This window comes from Alosa alosa, chromosome 10 (assembly GCF_017589495.1).
Source record: "Alosa alosa isolate M-15738 ecotype Scorff River chromosome 10, AALO_Geno_1.1, whole genome shotgun sequence".
Taxonomy (NCBI): domain Eukaryota; kingdom Metazoa; phylum Chordata; class Actinopteri; order Clupeiformes; family Clupeidae; genus Alosa; species Alosa alosa.
Genome location: NC_063198.1, coordinates 27,256,188 through 27,271,381, shown reverse-complemented (window position 1 = coordinate 27,271,381; position 15,194 = coordinate 27,256,188). Strand labels below are relative to the sequence as shown.

General features: G+C 48.5%; 1 protein-coding gene across 1 annotated transcript in view; it reads left to right on the top strand.

Annotated features, from left to right (window-relative positions):
- Positions 1-15,194, top strand: part of plxna1b (plexin A1b) — a 184,648-nt gene that overhangs the window by 46,058 nt on the left and 123,396 nt on the right. Inside the window, 1 exon segment of the mRNA XM_048254798.1 lies at positions 809-991. Coding sequence (XP_048110755.1) covers positions 809-991 — 183 coding nt within the window.

The window sequence follows — 15,194 nt, the reverse complement described above, 5'->3', positions numbered from 1 at the left end:
CAGACCGTTTCTGTTTCTCTTTGTTTGTGCTTTGCCTCACGTTTCCCTCTTAAACAACTGAGAGTCATCTGGCTGTGGACGCTAAACAAACGCAGCATTGCTCCTTGGGCGAGTAGCGCTCTGTCTCAGTGGAAGAGAGGGGGAAAAAAAACCCAGTTTAATTTCATTGACCTTTGGTGAACGGGATCAATAACTCTGCTAAGCTGAGTGGAACAGACCTCAGCTTATTCCGATTGGCCCGCAGTGAGCCAGACTGCGCTGGCTTTGGCCTGGCCTGGTTTTGGACTGTGGGCTGACCACGCCACCTCACTCACTCCCATCTCACCGCTGCTCATGGACATTTGAGTGTGGGCGGTGGTGATGGTCAGTCCTCTCCTGCCTCACTGCTACTGAGCCTGTTGTTTATCAGGGGTCACTCACTCAAACGGTCCCGTCTATCCCGTTTGATTGCACCAGTTTTAACTTCCCTTTGCACTGCGCAGCTTATGATGACAGACTAGCCTCAATTCACTCATAGTCACACATTTACTTCCTCATTAGGTTTGATTTTAATTTCATAACCTTTTTTTATCTATTATTTGATTATTTATTATCTTCAGCTTTGATTGTTTCTCATGTCGGTGCTCCTGTTGTATTATGTTGTTTTAATAGCACTCTGCGGTAGGTGGGGGTTGGTTGTGCGCTGCTCTCTGTGTGTTGTTGTGTTCCTTGGTTCAATCCAATAAAATGTATCTAAACAGCAAGCACGCACAGGAAGCCCATGTGCGATTGCTAACGCCTGTCCTCTCTTCCCCCTCCTCTCCCCCAGCCGCTGCAGATTGATGACAACTTCTGCGGCCAGGACTTCAACCAGCCCCTGGGCGGCACGAGCACCATCGAGGGCATCCCGCTCTTCCTGGACAAGGACGATGGCATGACCTCGGTGGCCGCCTACGATTACCACGGCAACACTGTGGCCTTTGCCGGCACACGCAATGGCAGACTGAAGAAGGTAAGGGTCGGCTCTGTGCTGCTCTACTCTCTCTCTCTGTTTGGGGGTGTGTGTGTGTGTTTGGGTGTACGAGTGTGTGTGTGTGTGTGTGTGTTTGAGTGTACGAGTGTGTGTGTGTGTGTGTGTGTGTGTGTGTGTGTGTGTGTGTGTGTGTGTGGATGTGTTCTGAGACTGAAGCGGTTCAGTGAAGGTGTGTGTTTTAAGTCTAGGGGTGTACATGATCACAGACATTAGTGGGATAGTGAGAAACGTAATTTCGATCTCTTTGTATGTCTGGAACATGTGAAGAAATTGACAATAAAGCTGACTTTGACTTTGACTTTGGCTTGTGTTTAGACATCCAGCCCTGCAGTTTAGCACAAACTGCCACATTCCTTATCAGTGTACACACACACACACGCAGCGGATGTAATTCATCTAGACATGCTGATGGTTTGTGTGTATGCTGATTCCCTGTCGTGGTCTCTTTAGTGTGGTGACGTGTATATATCTTCCTCTCTGCTCTGTTGGGCAGCAGCGGTCATTACACATGGAGACTATCGCCATCGCCTCACTACCTTCACCAGCAACCCAGCAGTCACAGCCTGTTGGCTTAGCTTATACTGTATTTGCGTGCCGGAGTCTTTAGCTGTGTGTGTGTGTGTGTGTGTGTGTGTGTGTGTGTGTGTGTGTGTGTGAAGGTGTGTGTTTTAAGTCTAGGGGTGTACATGATCACAGACATTAGTGGGATAGTGAGAAACGTAATTTCGATCTCTTTGTATGTCTGGAACATGTGAAGAAATTGACAATAAAGCTGACTTTGACTTTGACTTTGGCTTGTGTTTAGACATCCAGCCCTGCAGTTTAGGCAATAAACTGCCACATTCCTTATCATAAGTACACACACACACACGCAGCGGATGTAATTCATCTAGACATGCTGATGGGTTTGTGTGGGTATGCTGATTCCCCTGTCGTGGTCTTTTAGTGTGGTGACGTGTATATATCTTCCTCTCTGCTCTGTTGGGCAGCAGCGGTCATTACATGGAGACTATCGCCATCGCCTCACTACCTTCACCAGCAACCCAGCAGTCACAGCCTGTTGGCTTAGCTTATACTGTATTTGCGTGCGGAGTCTTTAGCTGTGTGTGTGTGTGTGTGTGTGTGTGTGTGTGTGTGTGTGTGTGTGGGAGTGTGGGATTTGTCTTGTGCCGCAATATTGAACCATTCCTGTATGTTAGGAGTATGCACACGTGCACGGATAGAATCTCTCGGAATAATAATAAAATGCCTGTGGACACACACACACACACACACACACACACACACACACACACACACACACACACACACACAGTCGTTCACATGCATGGCGAGAGCCTTAATGAAATGTTAAGCTGTGCTGTATTGATGTGGAGTTGTGGGCCTCCATCAGAGCTCATTGTAATTCACTGCCTCTCTCTCCGGACTGAAAGCCTGTCATTCAGGCATCTTTATGAATATATAATCACAATGCAAATCAGGCCTCTTCAAATAGCCTGTGCTTCTGTGTGTGTGTGTGTGTGTGTGTGTGCATGTGTATTCATTTGTGAATGCTTTAACTGATGCTTTGTGTGTATGCCTGGTTGTTTTGTCTTGTTTGGGTTTTGGCGTCTTGCTGTGAATTCGTCAGAAAGATGTCACTGCAATTAAGGAAGCATTTCCCTAGTTGTGCTCTTGTTGGGGGTTTGTCTCTGCTTTCTCTTGTCATTGTCTTCCCAACTGGCTGAGTGCCAGAGCTGTATATACTGTATATGTGTATAGGCAGGTGTTTAAGACCGAAGCCTTTTCACTGAGCTTCAGCACAGTGCAGCATGATAACACAGTACTGTTGTGTGACGCTGTGGGATTGCTCAGGGAAATAAAGGAAGGGATCTCGATGTATTCCTCCTTCCCCCTCTCACACACACACACAAACAAACACACACACACACACACACACACACACACACACACACACACACACACACACACACACACACACAGAGAAAAGCACACTTTTGTATTAGAGGCCTCACAGCTGAGATCCCCAGGCTTGCACATGTAGTGTGTGGAACTAAACATGTCACAGATGGTGAGGGGGTGGAGGTGTGTGTGTGTGTGTGTGTGTGTGTGTGTGTGTGTGTGTGTGTGTGTGTGTGTGTGTGTGTGTGTGTGTGTGTGTGTGTGTGTGTGCGTGTAAAGAAGAGATGCATTCATCTGATGGATCTGCTGAGATGTGAAATGAAGGACAGGCTCTAGCGAGTCCCCAGGCTTGTTTTGTGTGTGAGATAGAGGGAGAGGTAGAGGGAGAGGTAGAGGGAGAGAGAGAAAGAGAGAGAAAGAGAGAGGGAGGGAGGGGAGAGAGAGAGAGAGAGAGAGATGGAGAAAAAATAGGGGTAATCTACCAAAAGCTGCTAGTCACATTCTCTCTGTGAATAAAGTCCCTACTAATACATGGCAGAAAAAAGGAAAGGAGTGAGAGAGAGAGAGAACGAGACACAACGGGTTAGGTTTCAGGAGGCAGCAGCAGGAGACTGATAGAGTTAGCAAAAAAAAAAAAAAAAATATATATAGAGAGAGAGAAGAACTGCGAATGAGAGGATTAAAAAGGGCGACAGGGTGTGGAATGAGGTCCGAGTCTGCATGATGGAGTGAGTGAGGAAAGGAGAGAGAGAGGAGCAGAGAAAATGATGGCTGTTGAGAAACGGCATATGGCCAGTGCTGGCTTTGATTTGTGAGTTAAAGAGTGATGTGTGTGTGTGTGTGTGTGTGTGTGTGTGTGTGTGTGTGTGTGTGTGTGTGTGTGTGTGTGTGTGTGTGTGTGTGTGTGTGTGTGTGTGTGTGTGTGTGTGTGTGTGCAGGTGTTGCCATAATGTAAGCCCTCTGCAGTCATGCTGTCACATGTGGGTGAAAGCATACAGGAATGTATACGCACACTCATGCACACTTCTTAACTCGCATAGCATTCGCACAGTTTTCTCTCTCTCTCTCTCTCTCTGTTCACACACACACACACACACACACTCTCACACTCTCTGGGCTTGCTTGCATGCAGGCCATTGCAGATCTCTGGCTGCTGTTCTCAGGAGAGATTTTGTTCATTAGCTGAATATCAAACCCTTCTGCTTGAACGAAGGAATAGGAACCATGCTCTCTCTCCCCTCTCTTTCCCCTGTCTCTCCCTCTCCCCCTCCCTCTCCCTCTCTCTCTCCCTCTCTCTCTCTCTCTCTCTCCTCCTCTCCCTCTCCTCCCCTCCCTCCCTCCTCCCCTGTTGCTCCCTCTGCACCACAGCACCTGGGTGGAGTGTGTGTGTTGTGTTGAGATGGATGGCTGTATATTAATGCTGTGTGCACTGCACTTGAATGCATGGACTGAGCCCAGTTCATAGATTCACTTAGAGATAACTGACACACACACACACACACACACACACACACACACACACACACACACACACACACACACACACACACACACACACAGACAAGTATAGCCAGCTGGGTAATTTTGCACCATTCCAGCAAATGGATTCTAACCAAATTTGTGTACACACACACACACACACACACACACACACACACACACACACACACCCATTTGAATTCTTTATTTGAATCCAACTATCAAATTTCTTAAAGAAAGGATTCAAATAATTTTTGAACACACTCATTCTCTGTCTCTTTCTCTCTTGCCTAGTTCTCCTCAACCCTTACCAACACGCACACTCACACACTCACACACACAAACACACAGACGCAGAAGTAGGAAGGCCTCGTGTTAATATCTACACTCAAGCCCACACCTCTCAGCCCACCAGAGCTCTCTCTCCTGGGGGCGTCACAACAGGGCAGCTTGATTCCTGATTGTGCGGGTCCTCCAGGGGTCCTCCAATCAGGCCAGAGTGTGCTTGAGCCGTACCCACCTGAGCGGCACCCTGTCTGGGCTGGAGAGGGTCGGAGCGTGGGGACCTCCTGCAGGTGACGGAGTTTGGAGAGGGGCTGTTGAGTTGGGACTGGAGAGGTGGAGAAAGAGGTGGAGGGTGAGAGTGTGGAGCGGGAAGGAGAGCCCAAGTGTGTGTATGGTGTGTGTATGGTGTGTGTATGGTTATTATTATTATGGTGTGTGTATTGTGTGCATTGTGTTATTGTTATTATTGTGTGTGTGTGTGTGTGTGTATGTGTGTGTGTGGGCGTGCGCGTGCACACACATGCCTTAGTTATCCAATATACACGCTTCACCAAATACGTCTCAGCTGACCCACCCTGGGCTGGACTTGGGGCCCAAAACGTCTCTGTTAACCCCAGCCCCCTCTTCCTTACACCCCCCATCCGATGTCTGGCTAATTGAGTGCCATGGGGATTGTAGCCGTTGACCCCCGGCTGTGCCCCAGCTCTGCGGGAGAGGGGCTGCCCGCTCAGACTGCACCATCTCTGGGCACACCGCTGCCCACCGGCCCCCCTGTGCAACAGATGGAGGTCTCCTCACCCCCCTCCAACGAAGACCACAGCTCGCTTAGGGTATTAAGATGGAGCTAAATGCTAACCTCTCCCCCAGTCCCCACCCACCCACACAGACAGACAGACGCACAGACATCCGGACTTTGGGTTTAATTAGTTGGTTTTCGTCAGGGCTGTGGTTGGCTTGTGTTTAGTTGTGTGTTTGTGGAAATGTTGCTGAAGTGCATTCGCACTCAGGTTCTTTTCAGCTTCTCCCCTGCTCATTATCTCTCTTTTCCTTGTGCTCGGGATTGTTCCTTCTCCTTCCCCCCCCCTCTCTCTCTTTCTCTCTATTCTCTCACCCCCCCCCCCATTGGGTCTCTCGTCTCTCCCTCCTGGATTCGGGTACAGTAGGTCACCCTGACACATTGTTTTTCTGAGGAAATGGTTCCACTGTCATGCTGAATTACTTCACTCAAATGCACAGCCTCTCCCATCCCCCCAAGTGGACTCCTTCATTCTCCTTCTCCCTCCCTCCCTCCCTCTCTCTTCCCCTCTCTCTCTTCTCTCTCTCGCTCTCTCATTCTCATCTCCTTCTTTGTTAATCATGCAGTTGTTCTGTACCTCTTAGCTTGTGGCTATGAGTGCCTGATTGCCATCTCTGTTCAGTGCTGTGTGTGTGTGTGTGTGTGTGTGTGTGTGTGTGTGTGTGTGTGTGTGTGTGTGTGTGTGTGTGTGTGTGTGTGTGTGTGTGTGTGTGTGTGTGTGTGTGTGTGTGTGTGTGTGTCTTTATGACTGCACTGCACACACAAATACGAGCCCAGATACCCTGACTGTATACAGACAGAGCTGCATGCGTGACGAGTGTTTAGACAGACGTGTGTGATTCCAGTTAGATGCTTCATTTGGAGATTTCCACACTCTCCCTCTTCCTCTTTCTTCCTCTCTCTCTCTCTGTCTCTCTCTCTATCTGTTTCTGCTGCTTTTTTTCTTCTCTTCCCTCTCTCTCTGCCCCTCTGTGTTCCTTCAGATGTCTGGATGTGGTATGAGTTGTGTCTGTGGCCCAGAGAAAGCCCCTGTGAGAGCACTCTGGGCCTGCTAATGAAATATGAAGCAAGAGCAGAAGAGCAGAGCACACAGTCTCAGTGGCCTGTGTGTGTGTGTGTGTGTGTTTCTGGTGGGCCAGATGTTGCCAGCATGGGTTGACCAGTCAAGTAGCCTTTTCTGCTCTGCCATCAGATTATAATCTCCATTTAATATCATAATGTTATCCTGAGCTTATGCATTGCCATTGGTGTAATTGTTTGGAGGGTTCATGTATATGCCTGCTTGTGTCTGTGTGTGTATGCACACAAATTTGAGTGTGTGTGTGCATGCATTTGTGTGTGTCTAGTGTGCTTTAATGTAATTATTTGTTATACGGTTTTCCAGACGGTCATCTTTAGCAAGGCCCCATTAGCCAGACTGACCCAGTAACCGGCTGGCCCAGCCTACGCACTCAATCATTTATCTCTGCCGAGTCCTAATGCGCGTTTTTCATGGTGTTTGAGTGCGCTCTCAGACCTGTGCACAAGTAAGCCACTGCGGTACTGGTGCTCCAGTTTCTGTCCAGTATAGAGCCCATAGGGATAAGCTGGTCACTCCACTCCTAATGTCTGGCTATGGACATAAACACATTCCCATATGAGAGCTCCCTTTGTCTAGAGCTTGTCGGAAAGAATGTGAACACATGACGTTAATTGATATTTATTGTTTTCCCCCCACTCTGGCACTCCAGTCATACAGCTATAGTCTTTGTGTGTGTGTGTGTGTGTGTGTGTGAGAGAATAGTGCTAGAATGAGGATGATTAATTCATAGTCAGGATTCTCAGCCTATGTACGCTGTGTGTGTGGATCTTCCTGCTGTCTATGCTTTCACTCCAGGAAAGCTCAGACGTTCTTCCCCGTTCTTGTGTGTGTGTGTGTGTGTGTGTCTCTGTCTGTTTATTGCACCTAGGCATGTGGCTTTTAATTAGCTGGAATCAATTCTGCACAAATATGCAACATTTTCCCCATCTGTTTGTGCGTTCACTGTAGTGAGTGAGTGTGTGTGTGTGCATGTTTTTTTTCCTCTAAACTTAACAAAGCAGAGAGCATCAATCCCTGTGGGGGCAAAAGAGAAGAAGTGATAGAGTGAAGGAGAGCAAGAGTCGCGGAGGAGAGATCTGATGGTGGGATGCTGTCGGGCTCTACGGCACAGCTCTCCACCGGGCGACGGGGAGTCTGATTAAAACACAACGGCGCAGCGGGTTTAAAAATAAGCACAACAAAAAACATCCCCAAATTCAATTTACCGTCTTAATTCTCCGGCTCGTGAGAAGTCAGAGATGTCTGGGTATTGATGGGCGCCCACTGGCTTGAGGAAGAAAGGAGGCGATGAGAGATAAAGGGTCCATCATTTGGTGTTCCTCATATCCCTACTTCAGCATATAGGGGGGGAGGAGGGGGGGGCAGCAACAGCCCAGCCGTGTTTGTCCATTAGTGTGGGCACATAGACATGAGTTCAAATGTAACTCGGTCATTTCCCGACCTCACTCCTCTCCCACTCATTCCTCTCTGTTTTCACTGTCCTACGTGAGTAAGTAAAACCCCCAGCAATAAGAGCTAGAATAAAGCCAAAAACCCCCAGCAATGAGAGCTAGAATAAAGCCAAAAACCCCCAGCAATGAGAGCTAGAATAAAGCCACAAGCCAGAGATGGAGAAATGAGGGAGACTTGGGGCATGAAGGAATGAGACATGCAGGTCCCTTAGGTCAGGCAAGGTCTTTCTTCCTTTCTTCCTCTCCTCTTCTCCTCTCCTCTTGCTTTTCTTCTCTCATCTCTTCTGTTCTGTTCCTCGTTCGCCTCTCCGTCCCGGTTTTGATCAAAGATTTTACACGCTGCATCTGGCACAGCTAATTATTATGAAAAACCATATAGGCAGATAGCGAAGAGCTTCCCCCTTACCATGTGTGTAATCATTTTGCCTCATTAAGACACAGGCACATGAACATGCGCACGCACACGCACACGCACACACAGACACACACACACACACACGTCTGATTCCATTTTATAATGAAGCATTTGTAAGCCCTTTTAATGCAGCCAAGAAAGGCCAGAGACACATGAGTGAGTAAAGTGATCTTTGTAAGAACACACACACACACACACACACACACACACACACACACACACACACACACACACACACACACACACACACACACACACACACACACACACACACACACACACACACACACAAGCCACTCCTGGTCTCTTCCCTGTGTGTCTGTTTTCTCCTGAATGGCACACTCATTTCAGTGGCGCCGCAGTGGAGGGAGGGAACGTGTCCCTCTTCCATCAACCTGACAGGCCAATGCTCAGAGGGGTTAATCCACCACGCTCTCAATGAAGTAGAGTGTCACTGTCTGTGTCTTCATCTGTGTCTGTGTGTGTGTTTGCGCACACGCATGATGCGGCTAGGTTTGCATGAAGACATGAAAAAGGAGAAAATGACTAAATAATGAATGAGAATTCCGGAATACATTTTTAAAAAGAGAAGGTCTAGGCAGCCATTACAAGCCATGAAGCCAGCGCGTACCAAACCCACCAAGCAGAAACTGTGCCTCCGCTGGCTCTTATGTAGGCCATCTTGGCTCTTAGCAATTAGCATAGTCGATTCACGACGCCCTCAGAGGTGATCCCTTAATGCTTTTTTCTTAGAAGGACGGAGCCATTGGCGCTGTCTTGTCCTGAAGAGGCTGCATTGAAAATGGGCTCCTTAATGTTTGTTTAATGTCATCTGCATTGGCAAGGGCTGTCTTGCCTTGTTTTCCCTCCCTGAATGGCGTTCTTGGAATAAGCCAAGTCATTGACCTGACACTGTTGCCAAACGATGCCACATGCGTTGTGGTCAGGAGAGGAGTCGTGGTTTTGGCAGCTCGCCAGCTTGACATGACAGCATTTACATGCGCTCTCTGTCTCTCTCTCTGACCCTCACACACACACACACACAGGCATACACACTCAGAGGCCAATTACCTTTGACTGTGACTGGGAATCACCCAGGCAGACACCCAGTGGAGGTAAATTGCTGAGGACTGTGAGCGTCTCCCACACACACACACACACACACACACACACACACACACACACACACACACACACACACACACACACACTCTGCTCGTGCTAACGCCTGATGCAGACACTCCCTCACTCCAGACTGCCTCCTTTGCACACCCATGTAATTGGGCGCTATCCAATTAACCATCCCCCACCCCACCTCCACCCCCATCCCCTACACAGCTTGAGTCCTGGCCAAGAGCTACGCTACGCCGTCGCTAACTGCATGTATAGCATCGCTAAGTAGAGCAAACCTAACAGCGTGCATGCGGAGGGTCATTAACAGCACACAAGCTGGCGAGAACTGGGAAGGAATAGAATAGCTTTCTGAGACCGTATTAGCAGCATGTTTGCCTTAGCGTAGCTTCTCAAGCTAAACACAGCAGTTAAGAGGAGTGTGCTTATATTAGCTGTGGTAGCAATTACCCAGATGGTAAAAAACTTCCTGTTGGAGAAATTGCTTGCATTTCAAGCCTTTTCTGTGCTTCAATCTTAGCATTGGCTTCACCTTTACTGTAATGAGGAGACTGTAGTTCCCCTGACCTTGTCTGGACAGGAGCTTAGACAGGGATGGCCCCCAAATCCCACAGGCCTGGACTTCCCATCCAAATAAGACCAAGCGTTCCGCCTCCATGACTTTGCCCCATGAGAGAGAGAAGGGTAGACAGGGTCTCTCTTCTTTTCCCTCCCCTCAGGTTAGTCTCTTTGACATTGTCATATGTGTCAGCTTTAACTGGAGCTGTTTCAGACTCCGAGTCATTTCCTCCTGTCTTAAGGGTTTCTGGGATGAATTTGGAGGCAGAGGCAGAGACCTTACCTGGTTCATTAGGTCTAGGATTGGGTTGGAAGTACCTTGGGGTAATTGGCTGCACTTAGTGGTAAAGGGTGGATTGTTCCTGACATAAGAAACAGTGACAATTGCCCTGGTTGGCAGTACTTGGGGTCAGACCTTTGCAAAGCAAACACACACTGACTGAATCATCTAGCCTACTGCAGAGTAGAGATAGATTTAAAAAGCAAGATAAGGGTGACTGATATTTAGCAGATGCTTTTATCCAAAGCGACTTCACCTGAGATGGCGTTCTTTTCAGTGCTAAGAGGCACAAGTGAGGCTTTACATAAATATTTACCAGTCAGACATGAGGTGTGTTATTGAGATTTCTGGATCATAAGCTATCCTGTCTCCATCTCCATAACCCCCCACCCCACCCGTTCCTCCACCCCCTGTTCCTCCACAACTCCACTTCACATAGTGCTATAGTGGCAGTTGGAGTTGGTAGAAGAACTCATTATCCAGATTGGCGTATAAAATACACTTTAATCTTCAGAGAAAGAAAAAAAATCAAATTATCATTCTCAATTAATCTGAGAAGTCTTTTCTTCACAGTCTAAACCCATCATCTTCACGCTAATCTGACGAGGGCTATGACTGCTGTGGAATCAAATGAAATGATTCCTGTGTGAATGAACTGCATTAAGGCTTATCGGATTATAGATCGCTGCTTAATAGATACTTTTCTTTATTAGTTTCTGACGCTGTATTTTTCCTCCAATCTGTCTCTTCCCTCCACTCCTTAAAAAGATGATTACCGCCAGCACAGCTGTTAGACGACATTTACAGCGCCTGCTCCTATTCATTTCTCTGACTTTAGCACTTTTTAGGCGATTGCTTTTGTGGCTGAGATCTTCATTTATTCCTGAATGGCGGTGCATTTCATGGCCTCCATATATTTTGTGACTCAATACTCCCATAAGCATTTTTTTAAAGGAAGTCGGTAGTCTTTCGCAATTTACGGGCGCTCTGTTAATCAAAGTACTGGATCACCAGTGCTCTGTGCCTGGGATCTCAAGGTCATTTATTCACATTGTGGGGGAAAGGGGAAAAGCACTACAAATCTTTAATTTATGTAATTTCATGAACACACTGATTTCTTTTGAATACTTATTGGATATCTCTATGTGAGTAGGGCAGGATAGTCGTGTGTGTGTGTGTGTGTGTGTCTGTGTGTGTGTGTGTCTGTGTGTGTGTGTGTCTGTGTGTGTGTGTGTCTGTGTGTGTGTGTGTGTGTGTGAGATGGATAAGGAGAGAGCCCTTCTCCAGCATGTCTGTCACATGCTGGTCATATGCTAACAGAGCACTGCTTCTCCTTGATGTTCACACGGTCCACTCACACATACCCAGACAGATGAGGAATTCTTTAACAAAGAGAACTCTGTACACACACACACACACACACACACACACACACACTCACAGACACACAGACGTAGGCATGAGGAAACCATCTTAATATGGAGCCATTTGCCTGTCTGTCTGGTCCCTGTCTCCACCACACGCCCAACGCGCTGCCCACAGGCCCCAATGGGGCTGGGAGCTCCAGGGACACCCAGCTCTCCCCGCTCGCCTGCCCAGGCCCGAGGCATGGTTACTGGGACGCAGCGGCTGCTGGTGTTGGGGGGTGGTGGTGGTGGTGGTGGTGGTGGTGGTCTCTGGAGGCAGGCGGCGGGTGCAGTGCCCCTGGGTGTGTAATGACATTAGGGTTGATAGCCGCAGCTTGGTCCAGCCTGCTTCCTGACCTCCTCTGAGCGTCCCATTAGGACAGATGACCTCGGCCTCGCTGCCACACAAAACCGTAATGCACATAGGACTAATTATAAACTCTCAGCATGGCGTGTGTGTGTGCGTGTGTGCTTGTGTGCGTGTGTGTGTTTGTGAGTCTGTGTGCTTGCTATTAAAGTTCAGAGATGCTTTGACTCCACTCCTCTCCTCTCCTCTCCCTGTCTGTCTTCTCCTCTTGTGCTACGCCCTCTCTCTGCACTTGCCCTAGAGTCTCTCCTGGGCATACAGCCAGTGTACCAACAGACTGAACACACACACACACACACACACACACACACACACACACACACACACACACTTGGAGGACTCACTATATATTTACAGAAATACTCCTAAGCACACACACACTCACACACTACAGGGATCTTGCATGTTCTATACGCACCGTGTTTTTGTGTGTGTGGGTAACTTGAATGTTGCATGCAGGTGCCAGGGAGGTATTTTTTCCCAGTATGTCGCATGTCTGTGATAAAAACAGCCCTGTCTGCTCCACCACAGCGCCTCGTCTGCTCCACCTCCTCCACACACACACACACACACATGCACACACGATGCGTCGCTCCTGTAGCGCCTGCCTACCCTTTCACAGCGCACACACACACACCTGCATGGCGTTACACACACACACACGCGTAACACACACACACACACACACACACACACACACACACACACACAACGCACACACACACACACACACACACACACACCTTTTCCTTTTTCTCTCACCCCCTCTGGCCTGCTCTCAGTCCGTCCGTCTGTCTGTCGGTCTGTTTCTGTCACTGCAGTGCACCTCACTTTAACATACAGGCAGAGAGAGAGAGAGAGAGAGAGAGAGAGAGAGGGAGAGGAGGCTAGAGGGAGGCAGAGGGAGGGAGAGGAGGCTAGAGAGAGGCAGAGAGAGGGAGAGGAGGCTAGAGAGAGGCAGAGGGAGGAATAGAGGTAGTCAAGGGTAGTAAGGGCAGGAGAGAGAGAGAGAGAGAGAAAATGAGGGAGAGAAGGAGAGAGAGAGAGGGAGAGAGAGAGGGAGGGAGAGATATTGAAAGCCAGGGCTTGTCATATTTTCATTTGAACTGAAATATTCATGGTCATTCTGCTTTGACTTTTTGAACAGCAGTGGGCTTTTTAATTCTTGTCACACACACACACACACACACACACACACACACACACACACACACACACACACTCTCTGTATCTTCTCATGCAGTATGCAGTTAGAGGCAGACTGTGCTGCTGGAGAATCCTTCCTGCAGCAGTGCTGTCTGAGCAGCATACAATATGTGCCCCCCTCCCCCCCCCCCTCTCCCCTCTCTCTCTCTCTCTGTCTCTCTCGCTCTCCATCTTTCTGTCTCTCTCGCTCTCCATCTTTCTCTCTCTTGCTCTCCATCTCTCTCTCTCTCTCTCTCTCTCCATCTCTCTCTCTCTTGATCTCCATCTCTCTCTCTCTCTCTCTCTCTCTCTCTCTCTCTCTCTCTCTCTCTCTCTCTCTCCATCTCTCTCTCTCTCTTGCTCTCCATCTCTCTCTCTCTCTCTGTGTCTGTCTCACATTGTCTTCCTACTCATATATCTTTATGTCTGTGTGTGTGATGATTCCTGTGTGTTTATGTGTATCTTACAGCTACAGTCACACAAATGATGCTGTAAGTGTATCTAGAGTTTCTTATCATTTTGTGTGTGTGTGTGTGTGTGTGTGTGTGTGTGTGTGTGTGTGTGTGTGTGTGTGTGTGTTTAGCTGGAGTGCTTGTGGGGATGCCTCTGCATTAGGGGCTTTATTGCCTCTGTCTCTGTGTGCTGCCGCTGGAGTTGTTGTCGGGCTGACTGACGGTCACGCTGGCTGGTCTCAGATCAGTATTTCACTGGGAGTGCTAATTAATGAAGCCGAAGCCTCAGTCTACACACACACACACACACACACACTCCATAAAGCCTCCACAAGCCTAGTTGGGTCCCGGTGGCATGTCCACCAGCAATTAGGGAGGCCTCTTCACACTGTCAAACTTCCACCCAAATAATTATATCAAAACTGTTAGTCTGTTGTCGACACACAAACGTTTAGTTGAGTATTATTCTCTCTCTACACACATACACTCATATGTGTCTACACACTACACACACACAGCTCATGTGGGATACAGTAAACATGCACATTACCACATGTGTATGTACACACACACACACACACCACACACACATAAATACACACACAAACACACACTTACTCCCTCGATATTCCTAACTGCAGACTGAAAGCGACTGGAAGAAAGCCCCCGCCTCTTCTCCCTCTGTGTATGTGCGTGTGGCCATTCCTAATCAAGAACTGTACCCTGCTGGCAAGGAATCAATACCGAGCGCCGGTCAACATTGTTTCACTGCTTTTAAAATAGCCTGCCTCCATTGGCAGGGAGAGGTAAGCCGTTAGCTTGCCGGTGATGGATGCTCCGTGCGCGGCTGCTTGCTTGGGAGGTTCAGCTCGGCTCTTTGTCTCATTGTTGCCCTGTGGTCTCGTATTGGTCTCGTATCGGCTAGCGCTCCGCTTCCGAGGCCTCGTTGAGGCGGTGAGACTGCATGGTGATCGATGGCGGGAAAATGTGGCTTAGCTTTCGGTTTTAGTGTTCTATTGTGTTTCCATGGGGGAAGTTTCTCTCTCTCTCTCTCTCTCTCTCTCTCGCTCTCTCTCTCTCTCTCTCTCTCTCTCTCTCTCTCTCTCTCTCCCTCTCTCTCTCGCTCTCTCTCTCTCTCTCTCCCTCTCTCTCTCTCTCTCTCTCTCTCTCTCTCTCTCCTCTCTCTCTCTCTCTCTCTCTCTCTCTCTCGCTCTCTCTCTCTCTCTCCCTCTCTCTCTAAATGCTGAGGTATGTTTGATAGGGCGTATGGTGCACCTAGCTCTTCTGGGTTTATTGAGTCAGTTCAGAGCATGCAGCATTAAACCCAACTTTAACACTCAGATGGGATTCACTCAAGCTAATGCCGCCTCCACTGAACTTGGATCGCATGGTTC